Source organism: Dunckerocampus dactyliophorus, chromosome 16, assembly GCF_027744805.1.
Source record: "Dunckerocampus dactyliophorus isolate RoL2022-P2 chromosome 16, RoL_Ddac_1.1, whole genome shotgun sequence".
Lineage (NCBI taxonomy): Eukaryota > Metazoa > Chordata > Actinopteri > Syngnathiformes > Syngnathidae > Dunckerocampus > Dunckerocampus dactyliophorus.
Window position 1 is genome coordinate 3,730,420 of NC_072834.1, and position 21,590 is coordinate 3,752,009.

General features: G+C 42.9%; 2 protein-coding genes across 5 annotated transcripts; both read right to left on the bottom strand.

Annotated features, from left to right (window-relative positions):
• On the bottom strand, positions 1-17,346 carry dlb (deltaB). The gene is made up of 9 exons (XM_054754931.1): positions 17,323-17,346; positions 12,944-13,042; positions 7,238-7,545; positions 6,927-7,166; positions 6,379-6,436; positions 6,029-6,286; positions 3,875-4,236; positions 3,410-3,626; positions 1-1,339 (listed from the first exon to the last, which is right to left on the bottom strand). Exons 3-9 carry the CDS (start codon positions 7,286-7,288, stop codon positions 633-635), a joined length of 1,893 nt encoding a protein of 630 aa, XP_054610906.1. The 5' UTR covers positions 7,289-7,545; positions 12,944-13,042; positions 17,323-17,346; the 3' UTR covers positions 1-632.
• Positions 14,140-21,546, bottom strand: zgc:153990 (uncharacterized protein LOC768125 homolog). 4 transcript variants are annotated; one of them, XM_054754935.1, is made up of 5 exons: positions 21,293-21,546; positions 18,554-18,733; positions 18,100-18,468; positions 17,901-17,954; positions 14,140-16,275 (listed from the first exon to the last, which is right to left on the bottom strand). In XM_054754935.1, the coding sequence occupies exons 2-5, from the start codon at positions 18,678-18,680 to the stop codon at positions 15,833-15,835; spliced, it is 993 nt and encodes a 330-aa protein (XP_054610910.1). In that variant the 5' UTR covers positions 18,681-18,733; positions 21,293-21,546; the 3' UTR covers positions 14,140-15,832. The 4 variants fall into 4 exon arrangements, with proteins under 4 accessions (XP_054610910.1, XP_054610908.1, XP_054610907.1 ...); XM_054754933.1 differs by lacking the exon at positions 21,293-21,546 and adding an exon at positions 20,697-21,067 and having other exon boundaries at positions 14,140-16,254; XM_054754932.1 differs by lacking the exon at positions 21,293-21,546 and adding an exon at positions 20,697-21,067.
• Between the last annotated feature and the right edge of the window lie 44 nt (positions 21,547-21,590).

Below are 21,590 nucleotides of genomic sequence, written 5' to 3' on the forward strand. Positions count from 1 at the left end.
GTTGTTGTTTTTAATTCAACAAAAAACATAATATGATCAACTTAAATAGCAATGACAACACATAACATCACACAAACTTTGGCATGAACGTAAAAAAATGGCACATGACTGGGCAATGTATGTCCTCATATCCCTGCCCTTTACAACTTTGGGGTGTTTTATCTTCCACGGCCCCCAGTCTTCATTCAGCATCGTATAAATATATTTCTGTCACAATCCAAGTGGAGCCATAAACGTAAGTTTTCAAATAAATAAATAATATAAAGGATAAAAATGATGGTGCGCACAATAAGGAAAAAATGAGCAAAGGAAGATTGAAAGGCAAAACAAAAAACTTGGTGTAAAAAAAAAAGACAGCAAATGATATTAAAGATGATATCAAAGTCATACATCCGGGACAAGTTTTCCAAAGCGGTTTAGTTTTGTACGTATTTGGTTTGCGTTGCAGGTCCTATGAAGGGTGGATCTTAATATTGGTCTCTTTGGGTCTTAAATGTGTCCCGTATATTCTTCTAATAATCTTTGTAAATAGTTAATTTGTTGCTATTTGTGGTGTTTTGCTCCTCATGTCACAATGCATGAAGAAAGAGGAGCAACAAGTGCTAATATGTGCTTCTCCCGCCGAGCTCCACTCATCTCAACCCGGCTCCAGAGCCCAGACCGGCCTCGTCCCGCCACATGAAGTCCTCTCTGGCCAGGCTGCTCTCCACCGGATTGTGCCTGTACCCTGACCTTCCTTCGGGGCAGAGGGGGAAGCTGAGTCGGGCCGTGCTGTTGCTGATCTTGAACAGGCCGTTCGGACCGAGGAAGGAATCTCTTTCGCTTCCCCCCATGTTGTTCGCCGTCTCCAGGTCATTGTAAACCGCAATGTCGCTCAGCTGCTTCCTTCCTTGCAGCCTCCTACGCCTTCTCAGGAAGATGATGCCCGCCACGAGAGCGACAACCAGCATGGCCAGAACGCAGGAGATGCTAAGCGTGGCCGAGGAGGGCTGGGAGGTTTGGCGCAGAGCAGGCTTGAAACTGGGCTGGAGAGTGAACTCACAACTTGGGCCCATGAAGCCTTTCGGGCACTGGCAAACGGGCCCGGTGAAGTGAGTGAAGCAAGTGCCGCCATTCTGGCATGGACGAGCGCCGCATGCATCCGAGCGCACGCTGCAGTTTTTACCGGTGTACCCCAAGGTGCAGGAGCAAGTGTAGTCGTTCACGCCGTCCTGACACGTCCCAGCATTCTGGCAAGGGTTTGAGGCGCAGTCGTCGATGTTGACTTGGCAGTTGGCGCCGGTGAAGCCAGCCTGACAGCGGCAGAGGACACTCTGGCCGAGGTCCAGACACTCGCCGCCTGAAAGGGGGGGAAAAAACACTTGGTTGGCATCCACTGTAGCAGATCAGAGACGACCATGTGCAACATATGCCATCTAGTGTAGCTGTAGCATAGCACGTGTATGCTTTTTGTCTTTGTTTTCAAGCCTCAAGTGATTGGTCAATGGCTTCTGTTTGTCCCCACTGACAGGAGGGGGGGGGGAGACATACACACACACAGATGGCCGCTACAGTCATACAGTAGATCCTCGTCTATTCGGCTTTCACTCGCCCACATATTTGCAGATCTCTTTTCGGCTTTAAATGGTAGATAATTACTTTTTTAAAATGGATACTTGATTAGAAAGTAGTTTGATGGCGCCATCTGTAGGGGGGAAAAATAGTGCTGCAGCTAGGAATCCAGCCAAGGGCACTTTTTCACAAGTCGATTCACTGACAATGTCCATCAGGTAGACGCATGGACAAGACACGAGGTTGTCTAACTGCACATTTTGTAAGTACAATACTGTATCCTGTATGCCTGCAATTGTTTCCTCAATTTTAAAACTACATCTAAAATGTGTTTAAGAACTCAGAGGCATATCATATATTATAGGGAAATATGCATTTTACACACACTTGTTTTTTCACCATTCACTGGGGGTCTTGGAAAGTACAGTCATCCTTCGCTACGTCATGCCCGACAGAGTGAGAAGTTCTCCCTTTCTGTGTGGAAGTGGTATTTTGGCTACTTTGTCCCCACTTTGTTTAAAACACTTTCTTTAGTTTAGAACACAAATTGGAGTTAGCTTGGTAGCTTGCTATATGATATGCGTCTCTTATGTCCCTGCAGTGATCCTGTGTGCATTAGTGCAAAATGGTGTAAAAGAATAGGAGTGTAAAGGTGACTATAGGGGTGTTATTTCATGTCTACTGGGCTCTAATAATAAACTGGATTTAGGAAGTCAAACAGGTTTTCTATGATCTAACTCCAAAAATATTCAGTTTATTAATATTGAATCCTACTTTGCGGAAATTCACACATGGTGGTCGGGTCTGGAACCAATTGAACAGATCAATGAGGGATGACTAACCCCTAAAAACAGGCGAGCTCCTGTGTGAGTTGTTTCAGTGTAAATCATACCTGTCACGTCACCTGTTTTCTGTGGGGAAACTCCCATATTTTGCCCTCCTTTCCCCTTCGCCTTCCCATTTAAACCGTTTCCAGTCAATTTCCCGTATTTTAACAATGGTGACGACTGTATCCACGCAACAGCAATGTAAGAGGACACTGGTGCAGTGCATTGGCGGAAGACCTTCCCTTATTTTCTAACTCCAATGTGTATGTATGGTGCAAATCAGGGGTGACACAGCGGGCGGCCACTGCCTGTTTTTTTTTTAAATTTTTTATTTTTTAATTGGCCTGCGGCACATTGTAAAAATATGATTTTTAAACAGCAAAAATTGAAACATCAGCGGTAATGTTACAAGAATAAAGTCAAAATATTACGCGAAAAAAGTTGTAATCTAACGAGGAAAATTACTGGTCAGAATTTTACGAGAATAATGTCATATGAGGAAAAAAAGTACGTAGTTGGAAAATGAAAACTGCTGTAATTTTTTGAGAAAGTCATATGAGGAAAGTAGTTTTAGTAGCATAGCTTACAAATATCAAAGAAAATTTTAATTTTCAAAAGCTGTAATATGAGAAACAAAACAAAATAAAGTTGTAATTTTTGTTAAATTAAAGTTGTAACATAATTTTTACTATGTGACCCTTGATGGAAAAAGTTTGGACATAATGGTTACGTTAATAAATATTATACGTACGGATCAAAGATCTTTTAGTCAAATTGAGGCCTATTTGCTTTTGTACTTTAAAATGACTTGTCTCACTTTTGCGCATAAAATGTTTTGTGCAGTAATTAATTTTACGATGCATTTTATATTTTAACAATCCGATTTCACATTGATTTGGTAATCTATTAATTTCATGTACAAAAACAATCCGAGGAGCCGAAAGAGTCGACTCTATTTAGTGACTCATTAGAACGGCTGCACTTCTTCAGCTGTACTTTTACGCATCCGCCACAAGGGGTCGCTCACCTACCATTTAAGCAGGGCCGGTTGCTGCAGCGATCCAGCTTCTTCTCACAGTTGGAGCCGGTGTAGCTGGACGGGCAGCGGCAGGTGTAACCTCCCGTCATGGTCTCCACACACGTCCCCCCGTTGAAGCAGGGACCGTCCGCACACGTCATCGCGATGATCTCACAGTTTTTACCATAGAATCCTTGAGGGCACGTGCACGAGTAGTCATTTTCCAGGTCCTGTGAACAAGCAAAACCATTTTGTTAGGACGTGCAATACGGGGTATCCACATATCGATGGTATTGATACCATGGGTCGCATCAGTATTGTATTGATACTGGCGTGATGTCGATAGTTTTCAGTTGTTTTTTTTATACTGTGTGTTTACTTTCACAATGCTGTGATATAATAATATCATATAATAATAATAAAAAATAATATCAATAATATCATACTGTGATATTATTTATATTGTTGACAAACTCACATTGCAGCTGCCTCCGTTCTTGCAGGGGTTGCTGTCACACTCGTTGGTTTCCAGCTCACAGTTGGTGCCTCCAAAGCCAGGCCTGCAGGCGCACGTGTAACTGCCCTGGCCGGTGTTGGTGCAGGTTGCACCGTTGGCGCACGGCTTGTGGTTGGTGCAGTAGTTCAAGTCCTGGTCACAGAAGAGGCCCCCCCAGCCCTCCTGACAGTTACACTGCCATGGCTGGCTGCAGGTCCCGTGGAGGCAGCCCGGGTAGCGGACGCACTGGTTGCAGGAGGGGCCCTGCCAGCCCATGCGACATGTGCAGCCCCCAGGGGCCTCGCAGTAGCCGTGCCTCTCGCTGCAGTCCGCTGAGCAGATGGCTGAGGGGGAGGAGAGAGGGTGTGTGATTACAATGGGTACGTCTTCACATACATCTTCTACACACATACAGCCCACCCCTGTCTGACCCCAGCCCCCCCGACAGACTTCACTGTTGGTTAAGTATTAAGCCAAGCAGCTGGTAGGCACGCTGCCTTGGGTGGGGGGGGGGCAGCAGCAGCATGCTTTCTTTTGTATCTCCTGACTGCACGCAAACACCTTGAAATGTCTGCATCAGTCCAAAGCCTCTACTCTCATTGTACCAGACAACAAAAGGCAAAGGAAACAAAATGGAAAAAGAGCACACCTGAACAGGAGATCACCTGTAGACTAATTAGTACAATGACTGTATCATGCGCACCTGCACTGATAACATCCTGTGACGGCGAATGAGCAGGCGAGCATGGTGGTCGTGTAAAAATGGCATCGCATCACACTCAGGTCTTTTTTGGAATCGGACTGAGATGTGTTTCTAAAGGTTTGGATACCTTTTGAAAGTATTTGGAACACGGCATCATCACACCGTTGACCGCTAACTGCAACAGCAAGAGCGACTAAACACACCTTTGTGACTGTCCATCAAAACCAAAAGGTTTATATATATATATATATATACAAGTATATACAGTATATATATGTAATAGTAAATACTTTTCATTTAAAAATAAAGAAATTGCATAAACTATCAATGACAAATATTTGAAAGTGCAGTGTTCCCTGGTGAAATAGTCCGCAATAAGTGAAATCTGCAAAGTAGCCAACTTCATTCATTCATTTATTTATTTATTTATTTATTTATTTTTTTTACAATATGTTTTAAGGCAGTAAAACCCCATCGCCATGAAGTTTGTACGCTTTTCTGGGACAGGCAACAACGTTTTCTCACATTTATGTCTCTTTTAAACGCTCTCAAGAAAGTTCACACCTTCGTTTGAATTTGAATGAGCAACCTACAGGTCGGACACAAGACATTTATTAAATCGCTCAGGCGTGTTCCTCTCCTGTTGCAAACCTCCTCCTTCGAGCCGAAGATTCGTTAACAAGCTAGCAATGTAGCAATAATGCAGGGCGGCACGAAGGAGATTGATCGAAACAGAGAAAGGTGAGCCGCGATAGAGCGAGGGAACACTGTACTCCGTTTAATTTATTACTCAATTTATTAAGGAATGAATATATTTCCATCCATTTTCTATACAGCTTGTCCTCAGGGTGACGGGTACGCTGGCAGGGTACAACCTGGATTGAGCGCCAGCCAAGTTAATGTATTTAAAACATTTAATTATTCACTATGTTATAATAAAAAATGTATCAAAAATATCTTACATATATCAAAATTATTTAAAAATGAATCAATTTAATTGAAATAAAAATATATTTATTCATATAATATATATTGAATACAAAATGTAAATATATAATGTATATATCGGTCTAATGTATGTATTCTGGCAGGGACACCCTGTTGAATACAATAAGACGGGGGTGTCCAAAATGCAGCCCAGGGGCCATTTTGACACCACAGCTTGTTTTGTTTTTTTATTTGGTATATTCTAAAACCTCAACAGATTGATGATTATTTATTCAATAAGATGTAAGGCATCACATAAAATAATGTTTTGTTGAGATAGCTTAGCATATATTGACCTCTGCTGGATCGCTTTCAGCGTCTTTAATGTACAAAACGTACCAAAGTCGCCCCCGATCCTTTCATTTTTCTCTGTGCAAAAGGCTTGGACACCCCTGGAGTAAAACTTCATTTCTATAAGCAAAATGACCCGTGAGTGTTGGACGTACGTTCAGAGCAGTAGTTTCCTTTCCAGCCCTCCAGGCAGATGCGGTTGCCCTCCTCGTCACAGGTGTAGTGGCCCAGCGTGTCGTCCCTCGGCCTGCAGTAGTCGGCGCAGCCGTCTCCGAAATAGTACTCGTCACAGAAGACGTGGTAAGAGTAGCGCAGCTCGCTTTGCTCTCCAAAGTGCACGTCCTGGGACCAGTCCTCCCCGATGGCGAGCCTCCTCCTGGTGGCCAGGCGGTTCACGAGGTTGTTTTGGTTATCTGCATGGAAAGGTCACGACTTTAAACACACTGTTCTTGTCCTGTGCCAGAACGACTTTATTTCTACAATGATGTGCGTATCAAAATGCTACCTGTGTATTCAGTTGGGGATTCTGCGTTCCAGGCCTCGATAATCAGCGAAAATGTACCCTGTAACAAAAACTTATTAGTAGGAGTAGTATCAGTATTGGATTGAAACTTGCGTGATCTGTATTTTTCGGTTCTCTTATTTTCACAAATCTCAATAGTAGATATTTTTGAAAAACATGGGAGGGCTTTGGGGGCAAAGGACTTGAATGAGAGCCACTTTACTTTCCTCAACTCCCATAGCATAAGACTCAGTTACAATCACATCGTTCATGTGTGTGCTTTGCGCCATTTCATCCATCCATCCATTCAACTTCCATTCCTTATACTAGTATTTTGCATTATTATGTTGCTCAAACGATGGTATGTATTAATTATTTTATTAATAATGTTACATTGTCATATCATTGTACTCCTATATTAAATTAAAGACAAAATGACGTTTCCTCCCCCCCCATGAAAGTTAAAATACGAGGGAAATATGGGAAACTGTTGAAACGGGAGGGTTGACAGCCGTTAAAGATGTCGTTATTCCGTATTACGCTGTATTTACCGGCCATTTGAAGTGAAAAGGCACCCTGATGGGGGCGCTGCTGGAGATGGAGGTGTGATCGGCCCTGATGACGTTGGTTTGACCGGTCCCAAAGGTGCACGGCGGCTCGGCAGATATCACATCCTCCGGGTGCTTCAGGCATATCCTGAAAAATATGTGGCAGTCCCGGTGTCTCCTGCAGATGCGCTGCGCCGTGTGGAATGAATTAATTTTCAACTCGAACACCCCGGAGGAAAACACCTGCGGTGACAAACAACATGCGTCAAACAGTCGATTTCCAGATGGTTGTACGTCAGAATATGTCAACTTACCACGTGCACCAAGGCCAAAGCCAGGAGGTATCTCAGGTGTGCATGCGACATTGCTTTTGCGGTCCAGTTTTAAGTGGATGAGCGCGTATACGCCGTGCGCGCTGATCCCCGAAAAGTATCCAGAAAAAGAGGAAACAATCCGCCAAATCGTTAATGACGCTCAACCTTTGTTATTCTTCCGGTGCCTGTGCGTCTTCTGTTCTACAGTTGGACTTCTACTTTGTTTGGGTGCTGAGAAAAGACGCTTTTATACCCTCTGGTGACGCGCGAAGAGGTGGAGCCGCTGCAAACCCTCAGGGGAGCAGAACCTAAAGCAGGGAGGGCAAACTTTTGGAATAAAAGATCGCTGGTGACATTTTGCATTAAACACAACATCAGAAATCGGGGGAAAAGATGAGAGAGAGAAAAGGAAAATACATCTTCTACCCGTTGCAGCATCAGGAGAAAGTTCAACGGGGCTGAATATCAATCATGCCAATGCCAGTATCGATCGTTTATTATTTATCGTTTATTTCTACAAATGCATGTGTTTGGTGTTATGTTGTTATATTTATGACAGGGTGCTCACACTTTTTCAGCATGCAAGCTATAAGTCAACATGATCTATCTCTTATTATACTGTAAAACAAAAAAATATATCAAATAACATATATATATATATATAAAAATAACTTTTAAACTACTACTTTTATCACGGTTCATTGGTGCCAGATCCGACCGCGATAAGTGAATTTCGAAGTAGGATTTGATATTTATAAACAGACTATTTTCGCAGTTGGAGCATAGAAAACCTGTTTATGACTTATTAGAGCCCTGTAGACATGAAACAACACTCCTATTATTCTTGGTTACATCACATTGCGCAGGCTACGGGACATAACAGACGGCCCCTGCTTGCATGGCAAGTTACCTAGCAAACTAGTCAGCCATTCTAAACTTAAGAAAGGGTTTCAAACGGAGTGGGGAAGAAGGGCAAAGAAGACAACATCTACCACTTCCACACTGAATGGGAGCACTTTTTTCACTCGCTCTCAGCCGTGGCATGTCGGCCAGTCAGTAGCCAGTCTCCATGCAGTGTGAAAGGTCACGTAATTTACGTCATGTCTCAGAACATGAGACACCGAGTGACCTGCTCTTTCTTCTCCCTAGAAAACAGGAATATTCATAAACACGTGAAGTGAACAAAGTACCAGTCATTGCTGACATGGAAAACGGGGTAGGATTGAATAAGCTGTGCTTCTTCTTACTCCTTTTCGGAGCGTGTTAAATTGTGCAAACGTAACCATGCGATGTACTCGAATGTGACTCGTGACGCAAGCGAACCACGACCAAAGTTTGGAGTTCAGGAGTCCAATCAACCGATGAATCGGTGCAACTTTCTATCTCATGTACGGCAAAGCAAAGACAGGCGAGCTTCCACACAAAGATCAGAGGCAAGCAAGGGAGAATAGAAGGCACCCCCTCACTCTTTTGCATGCTACATTCTAATTGCTCTGACGCGTGTGGTGGGGAGGAAAAGGAGGGGGTAGGGTTGGACCTTTTTGTGAGTCTGGGGGCTATTCAGGCTTCTTGAGCGTGTGTGTGTGTGTGAGGTGGGGGATATCCTGCAGCGTTTGGACTATCATGTTGCCTTTGTCCGACCCTCATGCGAACAGCTGTATGATAATCAACGGCACATGGCCGGTCGTGTGGGTCGCCAAACCCTGCTATTGTCTTTCCTAAGCCACCACCCCCCACACGCACACACACACACACACACACACATCAAATCCAATTTTTCAGGGAGTGGGCCGTTGCAGCACCTGTCGCTTGCGGGAGGTGGTGGAGGTTAAACTCACCTCAACTGTTGTTTGAGTGTTAAAAAGCAAAGCTGACATTACGTTTGTGCAAGCTTTTAACCCGACCATAAACCACACGTAAATAAATACAGTCTCGGTCACGGGTGTCCAAAGTGCGGCCCGTTGCTGTTTTTTTATTGGCTTGCGACACATTTAAAAAATATATAATTTCACTTTGAATAAAAACAACAACAGCAGTCATTTTACACGAAATCCAGTCCCAATATTGAGATGAGAAGTTGTAATCTCATGAGAGAAGGTTGGAATAACGTCTGAGGAAAAATAACTTTAGCAGCAAAAAGACAAATATTAAAGATGTTATTTTTTTTTGAAGTCGTAATATTGTCAGAAACAAAGCATCGAATAAAGTTTTTAATTTTTGGAAAATGAGGTTGTGGAAAAAGTTCTAGTGTTATGAGGATAAAGTCAAAATATTGTGGTAATAAAGTCATAATTTCAAGTAGAAAATTTACAAGACAAAAGATGAAATAGCTGGAAAAATTAAAAAAAACAGCAGCACGTATAAAAAAAAAAGTTGCAATTTTACGAGAATAAAGTCAAAATATCGTAAGAGTAAAAAAAAGTATTGTAATCAGAAAAAAATAAAACTGGTAATATCAAAGAAAAAATGTCATTTCAGGAGCATAGAGTTGAAATATTCAAGAAAAATGCATAAAAAAGTCATAATATTATGAGAAACAACAAAAAAATAAAATAAAATTGTAATTTTTGGAAAATTAGGTCAGGAAAAAAGTTATAAAATGGAAATATATTCAAAATATTCTGGGAATAAAGTCATAATATGGTGAGTACAAAGTTTATGAAGATTGTTTGGTTGGAAATATTTGGAAAACAAAAAAAAGCATCAAAAATGGGGAAAAAAAAGCAGAAAAAAGGAGTTCATACTAATACGCTTTTTTACCAATATCACAAAGCTAAGATGCAGTTTATTCTTGAGTAAAGAGATGCTTTATTCATCTTTATTAAATGTCAGAATGAACTTAATCACTTCATCGCAAAATAAAGCAACTACGGCAAAACATGTGGAAAAAGTTTGGACACCCCTGTTCTAGGTCTTAACCCATAAGAAGCCAACACTTGAAATATCAGTGCAAAGTGCAAAAAATCAGTGCAAAAAATCGAATCAGATCGGAAGCCAAACAATGCAAATGAGGACATCTCTAATCGAAACCAAGCTACAAAACGTTTTGGAGTGGTTGTCATGTGACTATCCCAGGATTGGCTTCCCCAAAATGGTGTCAGGTAAGCTAGCTCATTTCCAAAAGCTTATTTTTCGCTCGTAGAGCCCATTTTAAAGCCATTTAACAATTGCAATGCTTGGATACGTCAAATACTCCAATTCAACACGTATGCACGATATCCGTTCAATCAGTTCGTAGAAAACAAGCCAGGGAAGTGCTGCATCTCTATCAGGCTATTAGCTTTGAAATTGCTATGGGAAGGCAGATGTGACGTATTTGTCCCAATTGTAAAAATGCTAAAAAGACATATCTTGTAATGGTATCCCTCATCGTTTCACTTGAAATAGCTGTGAATTCTTACGGGTCTTTAACGTCAATAAAGTACTCGGCAAATGACATACGCTGAATCATGAATGAGAGCGTCCCAGTGTCTGCAAATATCAACACGTGTGTGTGTGTGTGTGTGTGTGAGGGCGGACCCTTTGATATTCTAATAGAGAAGAAAAGGGCACGTGCCAGAAGTGGCCCCCTGCACAACCCGACTGGCTTCCTTAGAACGTGCGTTTGCGTTGTTTTGTATTTCGCTCCCTTACTGTACCCCAAAATGAACCAAATCGTAAACATGAAACCGAAGTAAGTACCGAACTGGGATGATGGCGTAGCGTTGCACCCCTAAAAGGCCCACATGGAGGTTGCCAAGCTGCACACGCCACTACGTGATGCGTATCTGCAGGGTGTGTGTCGGCTGAGCAGATGGACAATGCAGCTCTGTTGTCATGTGTACGACTTGCAAGGAGTGTGACACGAGCGTGCCACGGAGCATGGGAACCAGAGAGGAGTCATGTCATGTCCCCCACCCCCATGGACCTCCCCTCCCCTGACAAAGGCCAGCCAGCATCTGCCTCTTCTCCAGCTCACCAAGAACAGCTTGAAAACCTTCTCCCCAAGGACACGTGAAGGAAAAGGAGGAGCCGCGGCACATCTGACCCACTGGGGCCCTCGAGGGACAAGTCGGCCTGCTGTGGTCGCCGGTGCTTACGGTCTGACGGTGGGACAATAGCCGCTGTGGTTCGGGTGTCTCGTGTGCCATGATGTATTGTGTGTGTGTGTGTGTGCCTCACATGTGCGCATGCTTGATTGGTGGATGGCATTAGGATGCCAGACGATGGGGATATTTATGCGTTGAGTCAATGGGGGCACTAAAGTGTCTTATTGTGAGGCCAGTCAATGGCCCCCAGTGAAAGAGGAGGAAATACTGTAAATGATCATTTTCATTGTGAGTGGACACGGTGTCCCCAACCGTCAAAGACATTTACTTCTCATTTCCTCGTCTCTTCCTCCAGGCCAGCTTCTCACAGATACTTTCTATTTTTCACATTTTTAAATACACTTTTGTCTACAGTTTTATAATCGGGGTGGGCGATACTGCAGATGTTGGTACCGATACCAAATAAATCCAGGGTCAGCACTGCCTGATACTGGTACAGATACTTTTCACTTGACCTTTTTCAAGATCTTTGAATGATTTTGTAACTTTGCCTTTAATTTCTTGATCATGAGTACATAGCTAACAAAATAAGAGAAAGCTATAAAAAACAAGGGACAAAATAAGGGAAAATGTGTTCAAATAAGCGACCGCGAAAAGTTGGATTCATTGAACTATCACTAAAAAGGGAATATAAAGGGAATATAAAGGGAATATTTTCGTAGTTCGAGCCTACAAAAAGTGATTGACTTTCTAAATACGTTTTTACCATTATTAGAGCTCTGTGGATGTGAAATAACACCCCTATAGTCACTTTACACTCCTATGATTCTTTGTTTAAAACACAGGATGACTGCAGGGACATAAGAGACAGCCGCCTTGCACTTTACTTATTCTAACCTTAAAGGCATAGTTTGGATTTTTTCACATGAAGTTGTATGACATCCCCATCAGCAGTGTGGCGCATCAACAGCGACTTTACCCCCCACTTCGTCCCGTGAGCAGAGTTCTGGTCGGATTTCGGTGATGAGGAGCGTAGTTCCGCTTAGTTGGTGGCTTCTCAAAACAATACGCGTTGAAAAGCGTAAAACATTTGCGTCACAAAAATGCCTCCTCGACGTCGCTTTCTCTCCCGTCGCATCGCGGCGCTGACGCTTGTCCACTGTTGTGTACGCGTTCCACAGCGGTCTTGATGCCCAATGGAGATTCAAGCCGACGTCTTCCTGATCTCCTGACTGTGTGGCCAACATGCTAACCGCTAGGCCATCCACCGTGGATGCAGAGGGCCCCCAAATGACTAAATACACCCCTGTGGACACCAGCTAAATGCTGGATGTACAGGAGATAAAGTAACTTATTATTGTCACGGCGCATACAACAGAAGCACAATTTTAAAAGTGGGGAAAAAAAGTTGAAAAGGACGCCACGTGCCAAACTACAAGGCGGCAAAAAAGGGTCATGAGAGCAGTGGAAACCATTCTATTTTTCAACTTCTAAATGGAATTTAAAATATATGTATCATTATTATTATTATTCTTATCATTCGATGACTTGCGTGAAAACAAGGTTGTTGAAAGTGTGCCTGTGATCGTTCCGTGTCGTCACACAGCCACCTTAACACAAGACAACATGGGCTCGGGCAGCAGATGTTTAAATGACTCTTTTGAGACAGAAGTCCCACCTTTTTTTCCCCCCTCCCTGAACCAGACGCTCCTGCAGCAGCTTCTGTGGCAGATGGGAGGTGAAAGGAGGAGCCTGGAGGACGGAGGCCATGCAAACACTGAAGAGAAGGAAAGGTCACACAGGTCAAATTGGGGCAATAGAAGGAGGGAGGAATCTTGCAGAAGGACAGATCGATAGAGACCCCCTCCCCCCTTTATACTGCGCCTCCTTTAATCTGTGTGTCTTTTTTGCCAGATGTCAACTACTTATTTTAGTTGATAAATATGCAGTTTGGTTTTATTCAAGCGTGTGTGCCGTAAATACATGATTTTCGCTTGTCAGGCATGTTTCATTCACGCTAACCTGTCATTTTCGATGCTGATTAACCATCTGGAAATCTGCAGTCGAGCAAAACAACGATGAGGGACACCAGTTTTGACACGGTCAGGCTCAAAAACGACTTTTAATCGCCTGCAAGTGAGCGAATGTTGAGGTTTTGAGTACTTTTTTTTTTTTATTTTTTAATAGGACGTGGAAATAGAAGACAGTTGCAAATGAGTGCGATGTTGTTTTACAGGCACTCGCAGTGAATAGCACCTTTTCAGAGAGGCTTAAGTCTGGAGTTTATGGGATGCCGAAAGAGCTCATGCAAGAGTGCATACAGCTGCCTAGTCAGGACCCCCGCCCCCCAGGCTGTACTCTATAATGCTGCCCCCTGCCTTCCAGCTATGCAGGAAACAACAATGTTGAACCTCCCGCCTCCCTTCCTTGCAGCAAATGTGGCTATCCGACCCACATGAAGTAAATGCAGGGCCATTATTGCCGATTGTTGTTGTTATGTGACATTTTTCAGGATGATTTGTGGATCACGATTACAATCAGGACAAAGCTTGTAGGCAAACATAAAAATAACTCGATTGAATTTAACAACGTATAAATACGACGATATCAGACGATGTCACGTCAACAAAATAAATCACAGTAAAAAGTGTCAAATTACATTCATGCATTTGTGGGGGCCCGCCACAAATTCATTTGGACCACCACAGATACGATCTGACACAAGGTTTTTATTTGATTCTATTTTATTTTATTCGGTTTGAATCTCCGTTTATTCGCGAACCCAACACCCGTAGGTCTTGTGTTGTTAAATTAGGTTTAAAAACACGATATAATGTCACACATTACTTATGATACAAACCAAAAAGCTCACTTTTCCCCATCCACACACAAACTTAAAATATCCACTCGGGCTGGAGTTTTACGTCATGGCCAATTATGCTAATTGGACAATGTCTGCCAGTCCTGTCCTGTGATTGACAGGTGACCAATCAAGGGTGTATCCCGCCTCCTGACCACCCGTCACCCTAATGAGGACCAAGCGGTACCAAAAAAAATGAACAAATGAATGAAAATATACCAAAGATTTCATTACAGGCAATAGTAATGTATTTAAATTTGAAGTGAAATTACCCAGAAATGATAAGACGGCTAAAGAAGTCCTTCCGGTCATTTTTGTGGTGTGCCAAAAGTCTGGACATATGGGCAAAAACGCACATTATATATAATTTCATTTAAATTATTCTTTAATAATTAATCATTATGTGTATGTGTTATTTAATCATTCAATAAAACCTTTTTTCTTTTGTTATAAAGTAATAAAGGAAGTGTATTTTATGGCTAGACTGCACAGTAGCTAAATATCAGCCCCTTTTCTGTGGGCTCTCTTCTAGACAGCGCCCTCTACTGCTGTCTGTAGGGGCTGGAAGGACGACGAGGCCTGCTTGAAGCACACAGGGGTCCAAATATGCTCAAATCAATCCAATGTAGGCCAACATATGCTGAGCTTGGCCATCTTAGCTTTGTGTTAAATTAGTGTCGTATACAATAACATTATTCATTCATTCATTTTCTTTTCCAAATAAGCCAGGGGGCCAATACAAAAGAAACACCCCCATGCTGCTCTTTGAGCACTCTTAATGCAAGTAAAATCATTGTTCAGATTTACGAATGAGGATATCGTCACTTTCAAAGCGACTGAAACGTTACGACCGATTCTGAACTTGAAAGACTTCATTTAGAAAAAAATTATGACTCCCAAGTAACTAAAACATATTTACAACATTTACACCTTATGTTTAAAGGTGTGTGGTTTATTTTCAATTCCAGATGTTATATTGTATTAATATGCAGTTTGTACGATGTAAAAAAAACAAACAAAAACAAAACCATGACTCATACAATAACCAACATTTTCAAAGTATAGCTTTCATATATATATATGGACCATATAATGGTCAGTCGCAAAAAACTACTCGAGGTTACAGTGATAGTTCAATGATACTCTATACCAGGGGTGTCCAAACTTTTTCCACCGAGGGCCGCATACATAAAAGTTGAAGGATACGGGGGCTGTTTTAATACATTTTGGACATTAAAGATGCTCAAAGCCATCCAATGTTGGTCAATATACGCTATCTGCATTGTAAAAATATGCACCCCCCCCCCCCCCAGGCCGCACTCTGGACACCCCTGCTCTTTATAGACACAGACGGAAGGGAACAAAAACACAAAATCTGACTCTCTGCAAAATGGATGACCCATCCTTGAAAGTCAGCAGTTGGAGAATGTAAAGGCTGTTATAAAAAGTGGTGCATGCTTTACGCAGTGACAAGAGGTTTCACTCTCAGTAGCAAAAAAAAAAAAAAAAATTCACCCGTCAGACACAATTTGTCTCTCTACCCATGACTTTTTTTTTTTTTTTTTTTTAAAGCAGGACCACAGAAAATGTTGAGTACTGTCAAAAACAGTAACCAGTGTAAAATCCAAAGGAAATGTTTCTGTGGCTGAAGTCCACATAAAGTCAGGAAGTCGGGGCTTCAACGCCACGACACCTGGCATCTTCATGCTATACCGCAGGCCGCCCGTTCAGCTTGTCATGCATGAGGGTGATGGCGCCACCAGTGAAGTCTCGAAGAACCTGGACAGTCTCCCGTTGGAGCTGCAGGGACTCGCGCACAAACTCCTGCTGAGTCTCCGCCAGTTGCTGCACCGACTCAGACAGCAGCTCCAGAGAGCGGGAAACTGTTTCCAGCAGGATGTTAGTGGCCTGCTGCTCCTGGAGGCTGAGGGATGCGTTTTGTAGCATGCTTTCCCGCGCGTTCATAGACGACTGACCCGATGCCGGGTGCGAGGCTGTCGATGTTGATGCGCCTGCCGAAACGTGAGGTTGTCCTTGTCTCTGGAGGCCGTTGTTTCCTTGGTGATCCCCTGCCAGCTTGTTTGCATGACTTGAAGGCAGCAGGTCGTCTTTCGGGTCATCGTCCCAGTCTGCCAATGCAACGTCAGCATCTTGAGTCAAGCAAAACCAAACAGACGTCGAAGGCTGTGTCTCAATTTGTGCACTTCTGCACTGACACTTAGCTTTGAGTGCATACGTGCGTTCACACCGAGAAGTACGGCAAAATTCAGCGCACTGTCAGTACCTGCATGTTGCACTCAGAATGGCCAAAATGTTGAGTGCAGTGATTGGACACTTGACAACCTCAGTAGTCGCCATCTTGGCTACCTAGCGGAAGGGGAGTGACTAACTTGAAATAACGGCGGCTGAGGAGCGACCCCCGGTGGTGGAAAGTAGTAAACAGAAGAAGAAGAAGCAGGTAAATATTGAGATCGTCGTTTCCGCTAAGTGCGCAATAGCTGTATTGGTTTTGGGACAGCACTAAACAGCCAAAACTCGCACACTCAGGAAGTACAGTGTGCCGACGGAAGTATTCCAGTTGAGACGCAGCCATGAAAGCCGCCAGTCTTACGCTTGCACATAGTTTGTCCCCGCAGTGGTGCGAAATTGGTCGTAAACGGGTGCCAAGTATGTAAACTGTGTCACTTTTTTTTTTTTAATGTTCAAAATTTGTGGCACGCATAATTTCCGTGAACTAGTCGTGGACGCATCGCCACTGTGCATCAACAATGCAGGCAGTGTCTCAAAGTGCCTCATTCACGTGAATGGGTTAAAATTTCCTCCACCTCTTGAAGCAAGCCGGGGGGGAATTCTCAAGTAATTTCTGTAGCCTCTTGGATCTTCTTCGTCAATTTCTGTTCCTGTTAATAAGCGCTCATAACGCCCAAAGCGATCTCTTCGAGTCAGTAACTCCATCTCCAACACTTGTTGATGCTCGTTTTTCTAGTTAATGCCTCCTTCCTGCTCTTTCCCCATTCTCTTTATGCAGCTGCGAGATAATATAATGAATTTGTTAAAAAGTGATCATAATGCCCAAAATGATGTCTTCTAGTCAGCAATTCCCTAACCCGCAGTCTGTGCTTCCTTTTTGTAATTAATGCCTCCTCCTTGCTCTTCCCCCATTCTCTTTCTGCAGCTGCGAGATAATGTAGCCTTACCTTTCTTTTCTGCAATGACCTTCTTCTCTGGAGTTCAACATCTTGTAGGTCCCTTGCAAATAGAGGAATTAATGAATCTCGGGTTGACGCCTGCTGTTGCGTGGCATCACGCGGGACCAAATAATGTCACGACCACTTCACAAATGCAGGAAGTGGTGGTGACAAAGCACACGCATGCGGGAATAATGCGGGTTGCACGTACTATTGCCGTGCGCTAGACGCAAACAGTACTTGACGAGGTGGAAATAAGTCGTGGCCATTTCGTGCCAACGCGCACCATTTGTGTGTGATTTATGCGCAAACAGAATGCAAACAGTGCGCAGACTAGTCTTCATGGTTTTCAGGCGTGCCGTGAATAAATGATTGACTGCCGTGGCAGGTTGCGGGACAATGCGGAGGCAAAATGCGTGCAAATGTAAACACTGCTTTATATTGTATCTGGTATAAATGTACACCTTAAGTCACGGGTTTGGCCATATTTTCCCATCAATATCATGAGGAAGTGTATCCACACTTGACTGGTAGTGGACATGTATGCTGTATATTGTCTCGCATATGCTTGCATGTTGACAACTCACCGTCTGTGCTGGGAATTTCAAACTGCACATCAAACGCAGGTTGTGATGTATCTCCTGCAACATAAAAACATTTTTTAATGAACTCTTATTTTATTCAAATAATAATAATAATAAAATAAGACCCTCTATGGTACAAGCTTAATGGGTTTTTTTTTTTAATACTGGCTCTGGGAATATTGTAAAAATAAAATAAATTCACCATTGGGAGAACCCTGCATTCCAACCATGTCCTCATCGTCCATGTCCTCTTCCTCTGGCATGTCGTCGTCATCGCCCAGGGGGCCAAAGTCACTGCTGATCTCGTCTTCCTGGTCCATCTGCAGGATCTGGTGCACTATTTTCTCAGTTTGATTCAGGTCTTTCGAGAGACGTGAATTGTGACCCCGGTTTGGCACCTTCCCTGACCGCATGGCAGCAACCTTCCGCTTCGTGTCACACTTCAGGTCAGACCATTTCTTGATGACCTCAATGACCTCTCGCTGGCACTCTCCAATCTCATTGACACGGGCCGTAATTTCAGCCCAGGTGCGCTTCTTTACGTCTGTTGGCACGCCACGGTTGAATTTACCTAATGTTTGGCGGCAGGGGGGAAACGACAACAAAATGAGTTCAAATGCTTGAAACGCTCCAAATTCTTGATCAGTAAGACATACCCACAACCACAGAGCGATGCTTCCGCACTTCATCCAGAAGTATGTGGACTTCGCCGAAGGTGAAACGGGCTTTTCTTTTCTTGAAGCGTATGACACTGTCCTGGTTGAAAAGTAATGCTGAAGACATCCTCCACGAACAGTGTCCGTTCAAGCTGTTTTCTAAACTTGTGGCTTCAATATCTGCAAAAGGCAAGAATATGACAATCACATTCCAATTGTCATTGACCAAATTGTACACTTTATTTGTACGTGGGTGCTAAACATTTCTTGCTACATCCACAATATAGGCTCAGAAGCCGATGACTGAATTGAGATTGCGTTAACACCGTGCAATAAGTCAACTTAACAGCAAAGTACTACTACAGTACTGTACTGCAGCAAAATCCAGATGTGATATCCCAGCTATACTCCATGCACAGTAACATGCTTTGCTGACTTTGATTTCAAGTCCCAAACAACTGTATTTATCAGGTGGTATACCTTTTTGGGCAAACATTTCTTTTTACGTTGCACAATTTCAACTCGGCTAGCTCCCTTTGTAGCAAGCTAATGCTAAATTTGAGTTAGAATGGACAGCCGATGGCTTAGCGCTGTGTTCACTGACAATGTGCCACCAGTTTAAAAAAGTACTAACTCTTTTGACACAAAATACCAACACATTCCCATATACCTATATTTGTCAATCGGCAGACTTTGACAGCCAATGTTAGCATTGGCGAGGCACTGATACCGGTTTTGGTAGCTGTGCAGTAAGCCATAGCTAATGCTAACGTCAGAATAGGCTAAAGAGACGCATTGTGCACCTTTATTCTCCCGGACACACCATTTAAATTGCAAACACATAAGTATGGGAATGATGAACACACCTGCGAGTCAAAAAGTTTAGGTTTGGTCCTGAAATATGTCCTTATCAACAAGCTAGCTTGTATAAAGCTAGCGGAAAGACTCCCACACGTTACAGACTACATGTCCGGTAACTAGGTCAAGCAAGGAAAGCAAAATAAAACACGAATCCCTGTTTAAAGCACAGATACGTTTCTTTTAATGACCCTCATTATTTGTTGTTAGCGAAGGGGCAAGCATATAACATTTCGGATTTGTTACTAACTTTATTTATTTAATTAGATGTAATTGTAACTGATCTGATTGTAACACATGCTCTTCTTTTGAAGGCACAGCGCCTTCCGACAGTGATCGGAAGTGAGGGTGGAAAGATATTAAACAGTTACCGACGGACATGTGAATACTGAGGGTGAAGTATACACATCAGGCTGACGTCTGTTGTTGTCATAGCGACCGAATGTCCTTATTTAATTTTTCGACACTGATGCGTTACAGCGTTTTTTTTAATGCACTCACTTACGCGAGGTGTCCACGGGGGGCAAACGTAAAAAAAATACAGGATGGGATGGGGGCACTTTTTGTACATTAAAGATGCTAAAACCAAGCCAGTGTAGGTCAATACAGTTAGCTTGTTTCTCGTCAAGGTCATTTAAACGTAATGCATGAGAAGGCATTAATTTAAAGTTAACGTCCTGTTTTTTTTTGTTTTGTTTTTTTAAGGAAATGATAAATGTCCTGGTTTTCTTTTGGCCATTAAATTTACCAGCCTTTGGGCATCCTGATTGTTGAAGTCATATCTTTATTTACATCATTACATTGAAAAGTCTGTGAGAGCTACTTTTGTTAAAGCTGGACTTGCTGCTCATATTAGATCATATTTTTTAAATTATTTGTTCGGTAAGACTTGAAAAGAAAGCCATTAGTTTCAGTTATTTTCAGTCAGTTGAGACATTTCTTTTATTTCTATCATTATTTAATTGCAGTGTTTATTTTATTAATTTTTGCACTACTGACAATTAAAAGATATGATTTTAGGCATAACAAAACATGTTGCATAACCTCTGAGAAGTCTAACTGAATTTGTTTCTTTGGTTATAGGTAGTATTTTGTAATAATATAACAATATTCTATCCATACAGAGGAGGCATACTTGAAATGTAATCAAATTATAAGGTATCGTTGAATAAACTTCGAGCATCATTTGAGTATCTCATTGACAGGTGTGTGTCCTGGTTTTAGGTAATCAAACTATGGTTACTCTAGTTACCAGTTAGCAATCAGATGATAAGCAGTGAGTTACCTGCAGTATTAACGGCAGAAGACGGGCTAACGTTGCCGCTGCTGCTCGGTTGAGATTCACTCCGGAGCGGATCGAAAACGCGACATTCATTCAAAGTTATCGCGTGCACTGTGTGCAAATGTTTATGCATATTGGTAGTATTTCCTCCCTTTGATGAAACTGCCATTCTGCAAGTATTGCAAGTTGCCCAGTTGACATCCTTTCTCGTGAAATGTAACCAAACTTTCGAGCGTTTGCGCCGCGTGGGCGCCATGTTTCCTGCGGGCTGTGTTGATGAACGACGTCACCGCTCACGTGCGTGGTGACGTCATCCGCGCCCACTGGACTCAATAAGGGAATCGTTTGCAAACTTGGCCACTTGAAACGCTGGGAAACGGTTCTCAAAATCCGGTTTTCGATTCCCACCACGCCTCCTACCCGTCCACACCCTCCCGCTAGCTTGACGTTGACGTTCTCTTCCGACCAACATCTGCTATGAGAGAGACTGTTGTAATTATTAGATTCAGTTCCAAAACCCTCTGTCATTGTTCACTCGAAAGGCACAATCCTGGTTTAAGCCCTAAATATTCCTCAATTCCTCATGTAAAGGTACTCACCACTAATGAATGAAAATGATGAATAGCACCGATGAATCCGAGTCACGGGCTAGCTTGACAACTGTGCTTACATCTGTTGCGGGGCGCCACATCTCCTGAAGTGCCAAGCGGTAGTACGAGGCTCCCCCGTCCTGCAGCACCACTGGGTCATCCTGGCCAGTCTTTGGTCCCCACTTGCTGTCGGATAAGGTGTTTTTCCAGAGCCACTTCTGCATCATCCACACTGCTTGCCTGTTATGAATTGCAGTAACGTCTTACGATCATACAGTATGTTAACTTGTGCTCTGCAAGTTTTGAT